Source organism: Pristiophorus japonicus, chromosome 19 (genome assembly GCF_044704955.1).
Source record: "Pristiophorus japonicus isolate sPriJap1 chromosome 19, sPriJap1.hap1, whole genome shotgun sequence".
NCBI lineage: Eukaryota > Metazoa > Chordata > Chondrichthyes > Pristiophoridae > Pristiophorus > Pristiophorus japonicus.
In genome coordinates this window covers 48,059,751-48,078,543 of record NC_091995.1, presented here as the reverse complement: position 1 = coordinate 48,078,543, position 18,793 = coordinate 48,059,751, and the positions used below count along the sequence as shown (strand labels likewise).

The following is an 18,793-nucleotide window of genomic DNA, read 5'->3' as shown; positions in this document are numbered from 1 at the left end:
TGTCTGATGCACATCATTATGTGCCCAATTTAAGACGTGCAAGAATGAGGAGGAAGTCCAGATCAAACACACTCCGCACTTACAGGGAAAAGAGATCTTACTTCGACGTGTCCGATCACACCTGCGTACATAAGGTGGTGATCAATGAAATATGTGAACTCATCAGCCACATATGCAGCCTGCCAACAGGACATCAATGTCGGTCGAGGTCAAGGTCACCGCAGCACTGTCTTCTACGCATCCGGTTCCTTTCAGGCCTCCACGGTCAAGATTTTCCCTCTGTCTTACCATTCCACCCATCGCTGCATTAGACAGGTGACAGAGGCCCTGTACATGCGAAGGATGGACTTTATTAGCTTCCCCATGACCACGGAGGCTCAGACTGACAGGGCTGGAGAATTCTACCGCATTGCTAAGTTCCCCACGGTGCAGGGAGCTATACAGTGCACGCACATCGCCATGCGGGCACCTTCTCAGGACACGGAGCTTTTTCGTAACAGAAAAGGATTTCACACCATGAAGGTCCAACTAGTTGTCGACCACAACCCGATCATAAAGGCAGTGAATGCCAAATCTCCGGGCAGCTTTGATGAGGCTCACATCCTGCATGAAAGCTCTGTCTCTAACATATTTAAGAGTCAGCCACAAGGACAATGTGGAAGCTTGGTGACAACCAATATGGCCTAGCCACCTGGCTGATGACTCCCCTGCATGGCGCCCATATCTAGGCCGAGAGGTGATACAACCAGAGCCACAGAGACACACACAATGTGGTCCAGAAAACAATAACTGTGCTTAAGCAGCGCTTCAGATGCCTGGGGCACTCAGGAGGGGAGCTACAATACAACCCTGAGCATGTAGCTAAATTCGTGGTTGTGTGCTCCATGCTGCACAACCTGGCTATCAGGAGGGGCCAAGAATTGCCAGAAGGGACTGATGCTCCACCTCAGGAAAGAGAGGAAGAGGAGGACAAGGGGCTGAATGCTGACCTAGGGCCAGACAATCAGGCTGGCTATGCAACCATGCCCACGTCCCCCTCCAGACCACAGGAAAGGGGCCGTGGTGGCTACATAGCTGCAAGACTCTTACGTGAGGAGCTGATATCTGAACGATTTGCCTGAAAGAACATTGCTCTGAGTGACAACGCTGACACACTGCTGTGTGTGTGCAGCTCAGACATCAATGGTGTCCATCACCTTGGTGCCAGTTAAAGTTTACATTGATTGAAGTTAAGTTTTATTTAACCCTTTCATGTTAAGGAATCACCAGTGTGTAACGGTCCTGCTATCTGAGACAATGCGCAACAAGGTTGTGTTCAATAAAAACATTTTTATATCAACATTGGTCTGAAATCATAAGTATCACAAGCAAAAACACCCCACCCCCACCCACACCCCACTTCCATCAATCAAATGGTCAACATGTCCAGCAACACAGAATACAAAAACAAAGTAGGAGGGTGGTCCCCTCCCCCCATACATTACAACAAATTGCATCCACCCAGATGGAGATATAACACAGCCATCACCTGCGGACATGCACCTCACTTTTCTTCCCCCCTCCCCTTCTTCTCCCCAACTCAATCCCTTCCCCTCCTCGCTCCATGCCGCCTGGCCGAAGAGCTCCTCAGGCGGTGCCTCATTGGGAGGTGATGAAGGCAGAGGCGGTGGTTGCACGGATACGGGAGCGGGGGGTGCCGAGGGGGGAACATTCTCTGATCCAGAAGCAGGATCTTGGTCCTGCCTCTCATCTGTCGTTTGCAGTGGTGGTGTGGAACCTAGGGGTGGAGTGCCGCGTTCCGGGACCACTGGGAGGCCTGTGCCAGCAGTGTTCCTGGCTATCGCCTCCAGGGCCTCCGTCATCCGTGGAACGTACTCAGTCATGGTGGCCAGCTGTCGGGATATGCCCCCCCAATGCTTCGAGGAGCTGGTCACCAATGTCTACAGTCCTCCTGGACAACTGTACCATCTCTCCACTCTCATGTCGCGCTCGTGGACCAGACGCCGCGTCCAAAAAACCTCCGCGGGGTCGGCGCCGTCCTGGGGACAAATGGGGTGCCCTGTGGCGAGGTGCTTGGGGCTGGTATCTCCAGAGTGGAGGCGGGAATGACCGGAGGAGCACTAGATGGCCTTGGGTGGAATGGCTTCTGGAGCGTGGTGATGCAGGTTCTTCGAATTCCGCGCTCTCATCCGTAGGGAACAGACCCTCAGCAGATGTAGGATCGTCTGGCCAGGGGCCCCCACCTTCTGGCCTCTGTGGTCTTGCCTGGAGCCGCGCTGCAGGCTGAGCTGCAAAACACAAATGAGGTTATTAGAGGAGAAGGGGGTGCCAGGGTCACAAGGTCAGTCCAGCGCAACTTTCAAAAGGGAATTGGATAAATACTTGAGAAAGAAAACCTTGCGGGGTTGTGGGCAAAGAGCACGGGAATGGAACTAATTGGTGGGTTTTTTAAGGGCTGGCATGGGCACGGTGGGCCGAATGTCCTCCTTCTGTGCTCTATGATCCTATGATATCCAGACCGACGATGTAGTGTGTTGGGGATAAGGTATGGGATCACGTACTTGAGTCGTTACATATTGAGTTATTGCTCTAGGCTGCAGTTACTGGCGGAGATGCAGCGAATGAGGGTACGGGGCCCAGAAGAGCCGAGGGTCCAGGGCAGCATGGGCCAGCCCACACTGCGGTATGTGTGTGCACTAGGTCAGTGCAGCAGTGCAGGTCTCCAGTCGTCCTGGTTAACCCTTGCCATTGGATTCAGACCTAGCTCTGTCAAAACCGTGTGGTGGCTGGTGTGCAACGGTCACCACACGTTAAAAAAATCCACGCACAGGCATCTTCCACCCCCTCAATTGGAATTCAGGATTGGAACATCGGGTCCTTCATTGAAACATCTGTGAACTTATGTGGAAGCGTCATCCTCATTCGAGGAACCACCTATAATGATGACACACAACATATGCACGAAAAAAGCACCACCACTATCAAGATCATCACAGACATCACATTTCATGACCATCAACACATTGTGCATTGCAATGATTTTCATGAGGCCAGCATTATTTCTAGGACAATTTTAGAAATCATCTATCGTATATGATTGTTCGGATATGAGTGGCTGTGGCATCTATTAATTTACATCACGCAATAGTGTATGCTTTACTCACGTCGCTTCACTTCAGGGTCTGCAGCTGCTTGTGTGGCTATCCGTGGGTGCTTCCCCACGAGTGCGAGCACCAGCTCCTCCATCTCAGTGATGTCGCTGGGGACTGGTGGCCCCCCACCCGTTCACCTCTGCACGGACCTCATCATCGAGAGCTTCTTCTGTAAAAGGTGACAGGACGGCATGGCATTAGCTCATTGCGTGATATCATTGCTAGGTACTGTCAAAGAGATGTGACAGTACCTAGCAACACATAAGCAACAGATGTAATCATGATTATTTTGAGAATGATCATTCTTTACATAAAGACATACACCGTGACCGCAGGCTTTGACTACAGCATTCCTAGTAAAGGTGAAAGACCTCACATCTGTAGATAGTCACTCTTGACTGTTACAAATCAAATTATATAAATATACAAATACATGTAAATAAATGTAACACTTACTCTTGCGGATCCCACAAGGTCGTTCCATCGTTTGCGGCATTGGTTGCCCTCACGCACCTCGTCGGTCACCGACAAGACCACCTCTGCTATCTCGGCCCATATCTTCTGGTAGATCTTTGGGGTGGGCTTTCCACGCCTTCCTTGGGTCAAATCACCACCCCAGCATGACTCGACCTCCTGCAGGAGGGAGGCATTTGCCTCGTCCGAGAACCTCCTTGCTCTTTTGCGCCCTCCAATGTGCTCCTCTCCCAGCTCACTGCTTTCGCCAGCGTCAGTCTCCACAGCATGCTATGACGCCTCCTCCTCTCCCTCCATTATAGGCCAAATTTGGGCAAATATCTGGCTGGTAACAGCTAATCTTTCTTTCCCTATTTGCTCTAAAGCTTTAAACTCTCCCTCCTTCCTCCCAAAGAAGCCACACCACACCCACGCATGCCTTCAGTCCCTCTCAGCTCCCTCTCTCTCTGTCTCCTCTTTTCTGTGCATGTCATGATGACCCTTGACCTCCTGAATCACGGGAATCGAGCATTGCCATGCCGTTGCTAAGGACAGCAACACTTTATGGCAGAAGGTCAGAGAGATTTAATGCTAACGCCCATTTCATATTGCTCAAGGTAACGCCCAATTTCAAAAATGGAGACTAGGGGCTTTGAGAATGGGCGACAAGCCTGCGATCTGAAAACCCATTTTTACCGCCCATTTTTGGGTTATCTGCACATAAGTGTAAAATTTAGCCCCTGGTCTCCATTCTAAAAATTGGAGCACGCAAGAGAGCGAGGAGGTTCTCGGATGAGGCAAATGCCTCCCTCATACAGGAGGTCAAGTCACGTTGGGGTGATTTGACCCAGGGAGGGCGTGGGAAACCCACCCCAAACACCTACCAGAAGAAATGAGCCGAGATAGCAGAAGTGGTCTTGTTGGCGACCAACGAGGAGCGTGAGGGCAACCAATGCCAAAAGCAATGGAACGACCTTGTCGGATCCACAAGAGTAAGTATTACATTTATTTACATGTGCTTTTATATTTGAATAATTTGATTTGTAAGAGCCATGAGTGACTATAATCAGATGTTAGGTCTTTCACTTTTACCGGGAATATTGTCCTCAAAACCTGCGATCACGGTGCACGTCTTTAGGTCAAGAATGATAATTCTCAGAATAATAATGATTACATCTGTCGGTTATGTGTTGTATCAGTCTCTGTGACAGTACCCAGCGATGATATCACACAACGATCTCACGCCATGTCGTCCTGTTACCTTTTACAGAAGAAGCTATTGAGGAATAGGTCCGAGCAGAGACGAAAGGGCAGGGGCCACCAGTCATCAGTGACCTCACTGACATGGAGGAGCGAGTGCTCACCACAGTGGAGAGGCACCCCTGGACAGCCACGCAGGCAGCTGCAGACCCTGAAGTGATGCCACGTGAGTAAAGTATACACCATTGCGTGATGTAAAGTCAATAGATGCCACACCCACTCATATCCAAACAATAATGTATAATAGATGGTTTCTAAAAGTGTCCTATAAATAATGCTGGCCTCGTGAGAATCATTGCAATGCAGAATGTGTTGATGGTCATGAAATGTGATGTCTCTGATGATTTTGATAACGGTGGTGTTTTTGTCGTGCATATGCTGTGTGTAGCGCTGGACTGACCTTGTGACCCTGGCACCCCCTTCTCCTCTAATAACCTCATTTGTGTTTTGCAGCTCAGTCAGCAGCGCGTCCCAAGGCAAGACTACAGAGGCCAGAAGGTGGTGGCACGGGGCCGGAATCACCGGACGATCCAACATCTGGTGCTGAGGAGGTCCGATTCTCACCGTCAATCTGCTGCGTCCGTTCTCAACGGAGGAGAGCTCCGACTTTGAGGAGCCTGCATCGCCAAGGCCATCTAGTGCTGCTCCGGCCATTCCCACCTCCACTCTGGAGGTACCGGGCACAAGCACTTCGCCACAAGGCACCCCAAGTGTACCCAGGGCGGTGCCGACCCCGCGGAGGCCTCGTGGACGCGGCAGGTCTGCTCCATGAGCGCCAGATGAGAGGGGCGACATGGTAGAGTTGTCCAGGTGGACTGTAGACTCAGGTGACCAGATCCTACATGCATTGGGGGGCATATCCCAACAACTAGCCAGCATCTCTGGAACCGTGACCAGGTCCTACATGCATTGGGGGGCATATCCCAACAGCTGACCAGCATCTCTGGCACCATGATGGAGTATGTTCTGCGGATGGCAGAGGCCCTGGAGGCAAGAGCCAGGAACACTCGTGGCACAGGCCTCCCAGTGGTCCCAGAGCGCGGCACTCCATCCCTAGGCTCCACACCCCCAGTGCTAACAACACATGAAAGGCAGAAGCAAGATCCTGCTTCTGGATCCGAGAATGTTGCCACCTCGTTACCCACCACTCCCGTATCCGTGCAACCATCACCTCTGCCTTCATTCCCCACTTCATTGATGCACTGCCTGAGGAGCGCCTCAGCCAGGCGGTATGGAGCGAGGAGGGGAAGGGGTAGAGGAGGGGGGAAGGAAAGTGAGGTGCATGTCCGCAGGTGACGGCTGTGTTATGTCTCCCTCTCAGTGTATGAAATTTGTTGTAAGGTATGGGGGGAGGAGGGCCACCCTGTTGGTTTGCATTTGTGTTCTGTGTTGCTGGACATGTTGACCATTTGATTTATGTCAATGTTCTAAATAGTGGGGTGAGGGTGGGGTGTTTTGCCCGTGATACTTATGATTTCAGACTAATGGTCATGTTAAATATTTTTTATTTAATATAACCTTGTTGCGCATTGTCTCAGATAGCTGGACCGTTACACACTGGTGATTCCTTAACATGAAAGGGTATAATTAACCTTAACTTCAATCAACTTAAACTTCAACTGGCACCAAGGTGATGGCCACCATTGATGTCTGAGCTGCAGTGTGTCAGCTTTGTCAATAATAGCAATGTTCTTTCAGGCAAATCGCTCATTTATGAGCTCCTGACGTAAGAGTCTTGCAGCTATGTAGCCACCACGGGCCCTTTCCTGCGGTCTGGATGGGGGCGTGGGCATGATTGCATAGTCAGCCTGGTTGTCTGGCCCGAGGTCAACGCCCAGGCCCTCGTCCTCCTCTTCCTCTCTCTCCTGAGCTGGACCATCAGTCCCTTCTGGCAATTCTTGTCCCCTGCTTGGAGCACACGACCACAAATTGAGCTGCCTGATCAGGGTTGCATTGTAGCTCTCCTCCTGTAGCTCCAGGCATCTAACGTGCTGCTTAAACACACGAATGGTTTTCGGGACCACATCGCATGTGGCTCTGTGGCTCTTGCTGTATCGCTTCTTGGCCTCGGTGTGGGTGTCACGCAGTGGGGTCATCAGCCAGGTGGCCAGGCCATAGCGTTTGTCACCAAGTATCCAGCATTGACCTTGTGGCTGACTGGTAAACATGTCAGATACAGCGCTCTCACGCAGGATGTGAGCCTCATTGAAGCTGCCCAGAAATTTGGCATTCACTGCCATAATTATCTGGTTGTGGCCGACAACTAGTTGGACCGTCAGGGAGTGAAATCCTTTCCGGTTGTGAAAAACCACTGCGTCCTGATGTGACGATGTGCGTACAGTGTATTGCTCCCTGCACCTTGGGGAATTTAGCAATTCGGTAGAAAGCTCCAGGCCTGTCAGTCTGAGCCTCCGTGGTCATATGGAAGCTGATAAAGACCATCCTACACGTGTACAGGGCTTCAGTGACATGTCTAATGCAGCAATGTGTGGCATGCTGAGACATAGGGCAAATGTCGAGTGCGGAGGCCTGAAAGGAACCCAATGCGTAGAACGACAGTGCCGCGGTGACCTTGACCTCGACGGACAGTGATGTCCTGAAAGTGCTGGCAGGCTGCAGATCTGCCCTGATGAGGTGTCATATCTTACTGATAATCACTTTGTGGAAGCGCCGTCTCCGAAGGCAGGTGTTCTCGGATAAGTCGAGGTAAGACCGCTTCTCCCTGTAAGCACGGCGGGTATATGGTCTGGACCTCCTCATCAGTCTGGCAAGTCTTAGATTGGGCACATAATGCTGTGGATTAGACGTTGTGCCCATTGCACTCTGCAGCATCTGCGTTGTAATCGATGCAGGCTGAGAAATGGCTGGCTCCATTCCAATAAAAGTATAATGCCGATTGTTGACAAGCAATAAATTTCCCCACGAAGACACCTAAAGTAAAACCCAATCGTCCACAGTATGGTAAGATGTCTGTTCAGATGGTCACATCACCTGAGAAGAACTCCAGAGTAAATCCAAACTCTCCTGAAGTTGAAGCAGCCTTCTAAATGAAGCGACCTGTGATTTACAAAATGGCGTCCACACCGCTGTGATTAGTTCAGAACAGTTCAACTTTTTCAGAGTGTTTTTTCGGCGAGCGAGATTGTGGGCGAGATGTGTGCGAGCTGCTGAAAGTGACGCTGGGCAATATACTGGCCGTTAGTTTTGGCAAATGTGATATTTACAACAAAAAAATATGGGCGGTCGGTATTATTGAATCTTGGCGTTAATTACATGCCGAAAGTAATGTTGGGCAATATTATGGGCATTGGGTTTGCTCATTCTGATGATTCCACCCAAAAATAGTGGAAGGGCGGCATTATTTTGTCTTGCCGTTACATATATGGCGAAAGTAACGCTCGGCGATAGGTCTCGGAGAAATAGGTGTCAGTTTCCGCTTTGTGGCTAAATGGGCGATATATGGACATTACACCTCATTTCAGCGTTAAAATGGACATTAAGTGGGCGATATGCATGCAAAAATAATGGAACATCAAGCCCCACATCTGCACAACCAGGTCCCATTTCTCCTGGAACTGCATCAAGTGTCCACTACATTTCACAACCTCCTTTTGCATTTACTGATATCTTTGGATAATTCACAAAGTCCTCATGTATGTTAATCCTCCAACAAGCCAATCAAATCCACTTTAAACACTTCCATCGGTCTTACATCAACAGATAGCCATGGTATTGCCATTATCACAGGGATAAGTCCCACAATATTGTCATTCTGCTTGCAAGGCTTCCTAGCATAATACACCCAGCTGAACCTCCACACCTTAAACAAATCCATATCCCCATCCGATTCCCAGATGTTCAATTGTTAGTCTGATATAGAAAATAATCGGATTCCATATTTTATATCACTTAATCCCTTTGAACCAGATTCCGCACATACTGTCCATACACATTGCAAGTGATGGCCTTTGATATCAGTTGTTCCTTGTAGTCTTTGCTGTTTTGAGTAATTACCTTGTTAGCTTTTGTCACTAACCTGTCCCAACCCTTCTGCTAGTTCTTTTACTGAAGCCAATGATTCTCCTGAGAACGGCAAAGAGAGAGTATGAGAAAAGATTAGTGGGTAACATAAGAGGTACCCCAAATATTTTATAAACATATAAAAAGTAAAAGGATAGTTAAAGGAATTAGCGACAAAAAGGAAATATTCTTAGGGAAGCAGAGGGCATGACTGAGCTACTGAATGCGTTCTTTGCATCTGCCTTCACAAAAGAGGAGAATGTATGGGGGTACCGTAGCATAGTGGTTATATTACTGGACTAATAATCCAGAGGCCTGCAACAGCTTGACATAGTCAGACTCACAGAATCATACGTTTCAGCCAATGTCTCAGACTTCTCCATCACCATCCCTGGATATGTCCTGTCCCACCAGCAGGACAGATCCACCAGAGGTGGTAACACAGTGGTACAGTTGGGAGGGAGTGGCCCTGCGAATCCTCAACATTGACTCTGTTCCCCAAAAAGACTCATGGCATCAGATCAAACCTTGGCAAGGAAATCTCCGAATGATTACCGCTCGCCCTCAGCTGAAGAATCACCACTTTGAAGCACTGGTAGCAACGGCACAGACTGTACTTTGGATGGCGGGCTTCAATATCCATCAGAGTGGCTCGGTAGCACATCAACTGACGGAGCTGGCCGAGTCCTGAAGGGACCAACACAAGGGGAAAACCTATTTGAGCTCATCCTCACCAATCTACCTGGCACAGTTACATCTGTCCATGACAGTATTGGTAGGAGTGACCTCCGCACAGTCCTTGCGGAGACAAAGTCCTATCTTCTCACTGAGGACACCCTCCACCATGTTAAATGTGATAGATTCAGAATAAATTTAGCAGCTCAAAACTGGTCATCCATGAGGCGCTATGGGCCATCAGCAACAGCACAATCCGTAACCTCATGGTCCGGCCTATCCCTCACTCTACCATTACCTGGGAATTCAGTTGGTAGCATTCTCGCCCTTAGTTAGAAGGCTGTGGGTTTAGGTCCTACTCCAAAGACTTGAGCACAAACAACTAGGCTGACACTCCAGTGCAGTACTGAGGGAGTGTTCCACTGTCGGAGGTGCCGTTGTCTTGATGAGACGTTAAACTGAGGCCCCGTCTACTCCCTCAGGTGGACGTAAAAGATCCCATGGCACTATTTCAAAGAAGAGCAGGGGAGTTATCCCCAGTGTCCTGGCCAATATTTTTCCCTCAATCAACATCACTAAAATAGATTATCTGGTCATGATCACATTTCTGTTTGTGGGAGTCTGCTTTGCGCAAATTGGCTGCTGTATTTCCTACATTACAACAGTGACTACACTTTAAAGCAAAATGTACTTCATTGGCTGTAAAACACTTCGGGATGTCCGGTGGTCGTGAAAGGAAGTATATAAATGCAAGTCTTTTTTTTTTCTTTTGAAACCTTGGTTCAATGAGGAGTGTAGCAGAGTATGCCATGAGCAGCACCAAGCATTCCTAAACATGAGGTGCCAACCTGGTGAAGCTACAACACAGGACTACATGTATGCTAAACAGCAGCCTATGCTCATTGGAGTTTAGAAGAATGAGAGGTGATTTTATTGAAACATATAAGATACTGAGGGGGCTCGACAAAGTAGATGCAGCGAGGATGTTTCCACTCGTGGGGGAACCTAGAACGAGGGGGAACGTTTCAGAAAAAGGAGTCGCCTATTTACAATTGAGATGAGGAGGAATTTCTTCTCTCAGAGGGTCGTATATCTGTGGAATTCTCTGCCCCAGAGAGCTGTGGAGGCTGGGTCATTGAATATATTTAAGATGGAGATAGACAGATTTTTGAACGATAAGGGAGTGAAGGGTTATGGGGAGCGGGCAGGGAAGTGGAGCTGAGTCCACGATCAGATCAACCATGATCTTATTAAATGTCGGAGCAGGTTCGGGGTGCAAATGGCCTACCCCTGCTCCTATTTCTTATGACTTTCTTATGTTCAGGGAGCGCATTCCAGATCACAGCAATTGGCTGTCAAATTATATTCTCCGCATCTCCCCTCTGGGTAAGTTAAATCTATGTCTTCTGGTAACCGAATCCCGAGGGCTGTGGATGCTCAGTCGTTGAGTATATTCAAGACAGAGGTCGATAGATATTTGGGGAACTAAGGGAATCAAGTGATATGGGGATAGTGCGAGAAGGTGAAGTTGAGGTAGAAGATCAGCCATGATCTTTGTTGAATGGCGGAGCAGGCTCGAAGGGCTTAATGGCCTACCCCTGCTCCTATTTGTTTTGTTCTTATGTTCTTGATCTTTTGCCCATTACCATAAATCTGTCTCCTCTGGTTCCCGACCCTCCTGTCACTGGAAACAATTCCTCTTTATTTACTGTCCAGTGCTCCGCTCAGGATTCAGATTCCACTTATCGTGGGTGATTTAACTCTTGCCAATAGTGAGTGTCGGCACAGGCTCGACGGGCCGAATGGCCTTCTTCCGTACTGTAACCATGATTTGGAAACCTGTTAAATCTCCCCTTAACCTTCTGCTCCAAAGCTCATAACTGCTGTGTCCATCTCAGTGAGGCAAGAGGGAAGTGCATCTTCTGCTTAACGTTTTCACATTATCATTCTGTCATCTTCTCTCCTTACTCCCAAGTAAGTCTCCTTATTGGAGGTGGTAAGAGGTCACCATTGGAAAACACGTAAGCCAGAGGTAGTGGATAGATTGGCACTATAGCAGGGCACTAAGAGGGTGGTGGTGGTATTCAAGGCACTGCCACCACTCATCAGGGAGTCTAGCGAGTGGTCTCATCATGTAAATCCTGAAATGACACGATTAACTGCAGTGATTAGGCGGGATAGAATATTCCAACTTCATGCTTCAGTGAGGAGCTTTCAGGAATATCCTCCGGGAAACGGTGCTCCACTCAGGGTTCAGATTCCACTAATCGTGGGTGATTTTAACTCTTGCCCAATAGTGAGAGTCGGCTCGAATAGCCTTATTCCGCGCTGTAACTGTCATGTATGTAACCTCTATGTAACACCATGCAATACTGTATATACTTAAGCAATGCACAGCTTGACCACGAGGGGTGAACTTGTGGGAGACACTCCTTACCTGGTCATCCAGGTATATAAAGTGAGGTCCCACGCAGGTTCATCACGTCTTGGTCCTGTGAATAAAGGTTCAGGTCATAGAGTGACCTTGTCCATAGAATGCGCCTCGTGTGGGTTTTGTGCCATTGAGTAAGGACATTACAGTAACCATTCTAAGCAGCATTCTAGACAGAGCTAAGCGATCCCACAACTAATGGATAAGATCAAAGTTCTGCAGTCCAGCTGCATCCAGCTGTGAATGGTGCTGAATAAATAAACAACTAACTGGTGGGAGAGGCTCCATGAAAATCCCCATCCTCAATAATGGCGGAGCCCAGCATCTGAGTGCAAAAGATAGGCTGAAGCATTCACAACAATCTTCAGCCAGAAGTGCCAAGTGGATGATCCATCTCGGCCTCCTCCTGAGGTACCCACCATTACAGAATCCAGTCTTCAGACAATTTGATTCATTCCATGTGATATCAAGCAATGGCTGAGCTCACTGGTTACAGCAAAGGCTATGGGACCCGACAATATCCTGGCTGTTGTGCTGAAGACTTGTGCTCCAAAACTGGCCACACCTCTAACCAAGCTGTTCCAGTACAGTTACAGCAATGGCATCTGCCCAAAGTGGAAAATAGCCGCGGTATTCCCTGTCCACAAAAATCAGGATAAACCTACTGAGTTAAATTACCGCCCCATCAGTCTACTCTCAATCATCAGCAAAGTGATGGAAGGTATCGTCGATAGTGCTATCAAGTGGCACTTACTCACCAATAACTAACTGCGCCAGGACCCCTTGGCTCCAGACCTTATTCCAGCCTTGGTCCAATCATGGACAAAAGAGCTGAAATCCAGAAATGAGATGAGAGTGAGTGCCCTTGATATCAAGGCAGCATTTGACTGATGTGTCATCAAGGAGCCTAGTAAAATTGAAGTCAATGGAGTCATACCTAGCACAAAGGAAGATTATTGTGGTTGTTGGAGGCCAATCATCTCGGCCCCAAGATATCACTGCAGGAGTCCTAGGCCCAACCATCTTCATCTGCTTCATCAATTACCTTCCCTCCATCATAAGGTCAGAAGTGGAAATGATTCCTGATGATCGCTGAGTGTTCAAATCCACTTGCAACTCCTCAGATAATGAAGCAGTCCGTGCCCGCATGCAGCAAGACCTGGATAGCATTCAGGCTTGGGTTGATAAGTGACAAGTAACATTTGCACCACACAAATGCGAGGCAATGACCAGCTCCAACAAGCTAAAGTCTAACCATCTCTCCTTGACATTCTCAATGGCATTACCATCGCTGAATCCCCCACCATCAACAACCTGGGGTCACCTCTGACCAGTAACTGGACCAGCAACATAAATACTGTGGCTACAAAAGCAGATGAGAGGCTGGGTATTCTGTGGCAAGTGACTTACCTCCTGGCTCCCTAAAGCCTTTCCATCATCTACAGGGCAGAAGTCAGGAGTATGATGGAATACTTTCCACTTGCCTGGATGAGTGCAGCTCCAACATTCAAGAAGCTCGAAATCATCCAGGATAAAACAGCCTGTTTGATTGGCACCCCAACCACCACCTTAAACATTCACTCCCTTCACCACCAGTGTACCATGTCTGTAGTGTGTACCATTTACAGGATGCACTGCAGCAACTTGCCAAGGTTTCTTCGACAGCACCTCCAAAAACCAGGACCTCTACTACTTAGATGGACAAGGGCAGCAGGCGCATGGAAACACCATCACCTGCAAGTTCCCCTCCAAGTTACACACCATCCTGACTTGGAAATATATCACCATTCCTTCATCGTCGCTGGGTCAAAATCCTGGAACTCCCTTCCTAACAGCACCATGGGAGTATGTTCCTCTTCTTAGGCAGTCCCCCGGAGTCGAGGATGATTTTCTTCCACACTAATATGAGTTCTCAGGTGACTGACGAGTCCAATTTGGGACCTACGGTCTCTGTCACTGGTGGGGCAGAGAGTGGTTGGAGGAACGGGTAGATGGAGTGCTTGGGTTTTCGTGCGCTCCTTCCGCTGTTTGCGTTTGGCTTCCGCGTATTCCTGGCGAAGAGACTCGAAGTGTATGCCGTCTTCCCGGATGCTTCTCCTCCACTTTGAGCGGTCTTGTGCCAGGGATTCCCAGGTGTCAGTGGGGATGTTGCATTTTTTCAAGGAGGCTTTGAAGGTGTTCTTGAAGCATTTCCTCTGCTCATCTGGGACCTGCTTGCCGTGTCAGAGCTGAGTAGAGTGTTTTTTTTGGGAGCCTAGTATCGGCTTGTGGACGATGTGGCCTGTCCATTGTAGCTGATCGAGCGCGGTCGATTAAAATCTGGGGATGTTGGCCTGAGAGAGAGCACTGACGTTGGTGCGCCTATCCTCACGGACCACAGAGGTTCAAGAAAACGGCTGACCATCACCTTCTCAAGGGCAGTTAGGGATGGACAATAAATGTTGGCCTTGCCAGCAACGCCCACTTCCTGTGAATGAATAAATAAATACTATTCGTATCAAGCCACTGCATGTGGTCGCACATTATCACTACTCTCTGGGTAAAGAGGTTTCTTCTGAATTCCCCATTGGATTTATTAGTGACTATCTTATAATTATGGTCCCCTAGTTCTGGTCTTGCCTGCAAGTGGAAACAACTTCAACCTATCTGTAATGTATACATATGTGAGTCTGCTATCTGGTCTGTAAAACTCTCCCATTATCAGTGGCTTAGTCAGTCACGTGATGATCACAAGACTCAATAAAACCCCAGTCAATTGAGTCGAGGTCATCCACGATGAAGTATGCAGTTGTGAGCCTAGTGGATGAACTGGTAATATGTGGTTTGATTGTTAAATCTTTGTTAATAAACCAACTAGTTCTTAATAGCAATGAGTTGCTATGAATTCTTAAGCAATGCGGAGCAGGCTCGAGGGGCCGTATGGCCTACTCCTGCTCTATTTCTTATGAACTCATAAAGCCAATATTTTACAATATCTACCCTATAAAATCACTGAATATTTTAAACCGATGGACTCTAGTTTTGCTCTTCCCCACAAGTAGAAACATTCTCTCTATTAAAACTGTTCATAATTTTAAACACCTCTATTAGGTCACCCTTCAGCCATCTCTTTTCAAGAGAAGAGACTCCCACCCTGTTCATTCTTTCATGATAGGTGTAACCTCTCAGTTCTGGTACCATCATTGTCAATCTTTTTGCATTCCTCTCCAGTGCTCTATATCCTTTTTATAATATGGCAGCCTGAACTGTACACACTACTTTAAGTGTGGTCTAACCAGGGTTCGATATGAGTTCAGCATATTCTTTTCAATTCTATCCCTCTAGAAATAAATCCTGGAACTTGTTTTTTTTTATGGCCTTATTAACCTGCGTGGTTATTTGTACTCCCACATCCCTTTCATCCTCTATTTTCATGATGGGAGTTGAGGGCCAAATATTGGTCCCATGGACATCGGGGAGAACCTCTCCCTGCTCCTCTTCTAAATAGTGATCATGGGATGTTTTACCTGAGAGGGCAGACCTTGGTTTAACACTATTCTGAAAAGTGGCACTGCCGACCGTGCCATGCTCCCTCAGTACTGACACCGGGAGTGTCAGCCTGGATTATGGGGCTCAAGTGCTCGAGCACATACATCTACCTCCGACAGTGCAGCGCTCCTCAGTACTGACACCGGGAGTGTCGGCCTGGATTATGGGGCTCAAGTGCTCGAGCACATACATCTACCTCCGACAGTGCAGCGCTCCTCAGTACTGACACCGGGAGTGTCAGCCTGGATTATCGTGCTCAGGTCCGAGAGTATACACATCTACCTCCGACAGTGCAGCGCTCCCTCGTCAGTCTGGATCATAGGGCTCAAATCTTTGGAGTGGGATTATGGATGGTTTTAATTTCAGATAACAGCATTTTGGAGATTTCACCTTAGGTTGTGACTTTGTAAATATATTTTTCTAAGGCACCCAATCAGTGACTAGATCTCATCCTGGAAGTGGGATGTTAGTTAACGTAATCGGATGTTTGAGGAAGAGCTTGCATTAATTTAGTACATTCCAACTAATTCTTTACACACCTCGGATCCCTCTGAGAGACAGTCACTGTCGGTCTTAGACAAATGAGACAGATATTTTGCGCACAGCAAGATCACATCAACAGCCATGAGATCAGAGACACTCAGTTCACCAGTCGGTTGAGGAAGGAATGCTTTCCCCAGGACACCAGTGAAACTCCCCTCTGCTCTTCTTCCAATAGTGGCCATGGGATCTTTAACTTGAACAGGCGGACAGCGTCTTGGTTTAAGGTCTCATTCAAAAGACGGAACTTCCAACACTCCAAAGCTCATTCAGTAAGTCCACTCTGTCAGGGCAGCATTCCCTCAGTACTGTCCCTCAGAAAGTACAGCATTCCCTCAGTACTGCCCCTCCGACAGTGCAGTGCTCCCTCAGTACTGCACCTCCAACAGTGCAGTACTCCCTCAGTACTGCCCCTCCAACAGTGCAGCACTCCCTCAGTACTGCCCCTCCAACAGTGTAACTCTCCCTCAGTACTGCCCCTCCAACAGTGAAGCACTCCCGCGGTACTGCCCATCCAACAGTGCAACTCTCCCTCAATACTGCCCCTCCAACAGTGCAGTGCTCCCTCAGTACTGCACCTCCAACAGTGCAGCACTCCCTCAGTACTGCCCCTCCAACAGTGCAGCACTCCCTCAGTACTGCCCATCCAACAGTGCAGTACTCCCTTAGTACTAACCCTCCAACAGTGCAGTGCTCCCTTAGTACTAACCCTTTAACAGTTGATGTGGCGACCTGGAGGGTCTAGAGCTGGCTTAACGGGTTAATAGGATTGTAGCATTGTTTAATGTGCTGAGAACCTGCAACTATTCCATCAAGTGTAAGTCAGAATGACTTTATTAATGGATGTGTATCTATGTCAGTAACAAGCCATTGTAATCGCAAAGCATGACGGGAAGCTTGGCCATTTGTAAGCTAAAAATGTTAAAACTGCAGGCTTCAGCAGTTCAGAACAAAGAACAATAAGTTGAACTTGTGATTTCAGATTTGGTGGTTGAAGAACCACAGAAAGTGAGATGCAAGGGCCTTGAAACTGAAACATTTGAGATAATGGAAAGCATCTATGTTCTAGCCTCTGTTCTAGTTATGGAAGAGACATCGGCGTAGTCATTAACCTGTCTGTCAGACATATATGGACGTTTCTTATCTTTGTAAATTCTCGAGCTTGCGCTTACGCCCAATCATATATAAAATCTGATGTAAATGTTCAATTGGAGGGAGTCTTTTCTTCGCTAAAGTTCTTTCCCCTGCACGCTTGCAATAAAGTTTCTCACATCAAAGCCTACCCTTGACGCTGTGTGGTTTCATTCCACAGCAACTGTCCAGCGCTCCTTCAGTAGTGCCCCTATGACAGTGCAGCGCTCCCTCAGTACAGCCCTCCGACACTTCAACTCTCTCAGTACTGCGCATCCAATAGTGCAACTCTTCCTTAGTACTGCCCCTCCATCAGTGCAGCCCCTCCGACAGTGCAACTCTCTCAGTACTGCCCCTTCGACAGTGCAACACTCCCTCAGTACTGGCTCTCCAACAGTGCAGTGCTCCCTCAGTACTGCCCCTTCGACAGTGCAACACTCCCTCAGTACTGGCACCAGGAGTGTCAGCCTGGATTATAAGCTCAACTCCTAGAGTATATACATCTACCTCCGACAGCGCAGTATATAATGATGATGACTCCCTCAGCATTGCCACTGGGACTGTCAGCCTGGATTATGGGGCTTACTTATAAATTAACTCATTAAAATAAAAGGCTTCATGGCACTGACTGTAGATGTTCACAGATTTATTAAGCAAAAAATGCAATACAGGTTGTAGATTCTAGATTGACGTACTGGTTTGGACCAGACTGTCAAATTCCAAAGCATTCCAACGGCCACTTTTCAAAGCTTCTGATGTGATGCAGCCCACGTTTCTAAATGACCCAATACCATTAGCCTCTTCCTATGCCCCTGATCAATCACTCCAGTTTTAACAAGGTGCCTTTCTTTACACTTTCCCTTGCTGGCTCATGCTCCCTACCTTCCTCAGGCACCTCCTTCTCTTTAAGCTCTTGCTTCTCACGAAGTTGGTCGTATCTCGTCCCTTCTGCAGAACTTGTCCATCCACTAAAGCTCTCTGACTGTCTCCGATTTCCATTAAAATAGGAAGACTTGTATTGATACAGCGCCTTTCACCACCTCCCGACGCTGCACAGCCAACAAAGTGCTTTTTCAAGTATCATCACTGCTGTAATGTAGGAAATTAAGTTTTACTGTTGGAACCTGCTCATCTCTGCATCTATATTAATGAAATAAAGCAAGCTTGTCTCATGATTTCACTTTTATTCCAACAGAGACTCACTGAGAGTTGATATGAGAGTTAATATGAAGAGAAACCAATAGCAGGAGCATCCTCGCCACCCTTTGCTCACAGCAGGGAGATACACGTCTAGTGCATTAGTCTGAACTCACCCCCTCCAACAGCCCCCAGTACTACAGCCCAGGGTTAGAAAGCTCAGCCCTCAAAGCGGGGTGAGGGGGAGGGAGAGTTCGACTATCCCAGGCAGTATCCAGCAGGGTGTGTGGAGAGACAGAGAGAGTTACACTTGTTATTAAATACATTCGCCACGTGTTTGGGGTTTGGTGCGGAGGGAGGTGAAGAATTGAAGACTGCTCCGCAGCCTCCAGCTAACCACTCCTCCCACTTTGCTAAGCTGGGCCATGAAATGAAACAGTCTTCAATCCTGCGGTCTCCATCCTCA

General features: G+C 48.1%; 1 protein-coding gene across 1 annotated transcript in view; it reads right to left on the bottom strand.

Moving 5' to 3' along the window:
* Positions 1 to 9,393: 9,393 nt before the first annotated feature.
* The window catches only part of LOC139230211 (scavenger receptor cysteine-rich domain-containing protein DMBT1-like), a 46,376-nt gene continuing 36,976 nt past the window's right edge, over positions 9,394 to 18,793 (bottom strand). The window contains exon 14 of the mRNA XM_070862048.1: positions 9,394 to 9,572. Within this exon, the coding sequence (XP_070718149.1) occupies positions 9,394 to 9,572 (179 nt within the window). The remainder of the gene's footprint in view (positions 9,573 to 18,793) is intronic.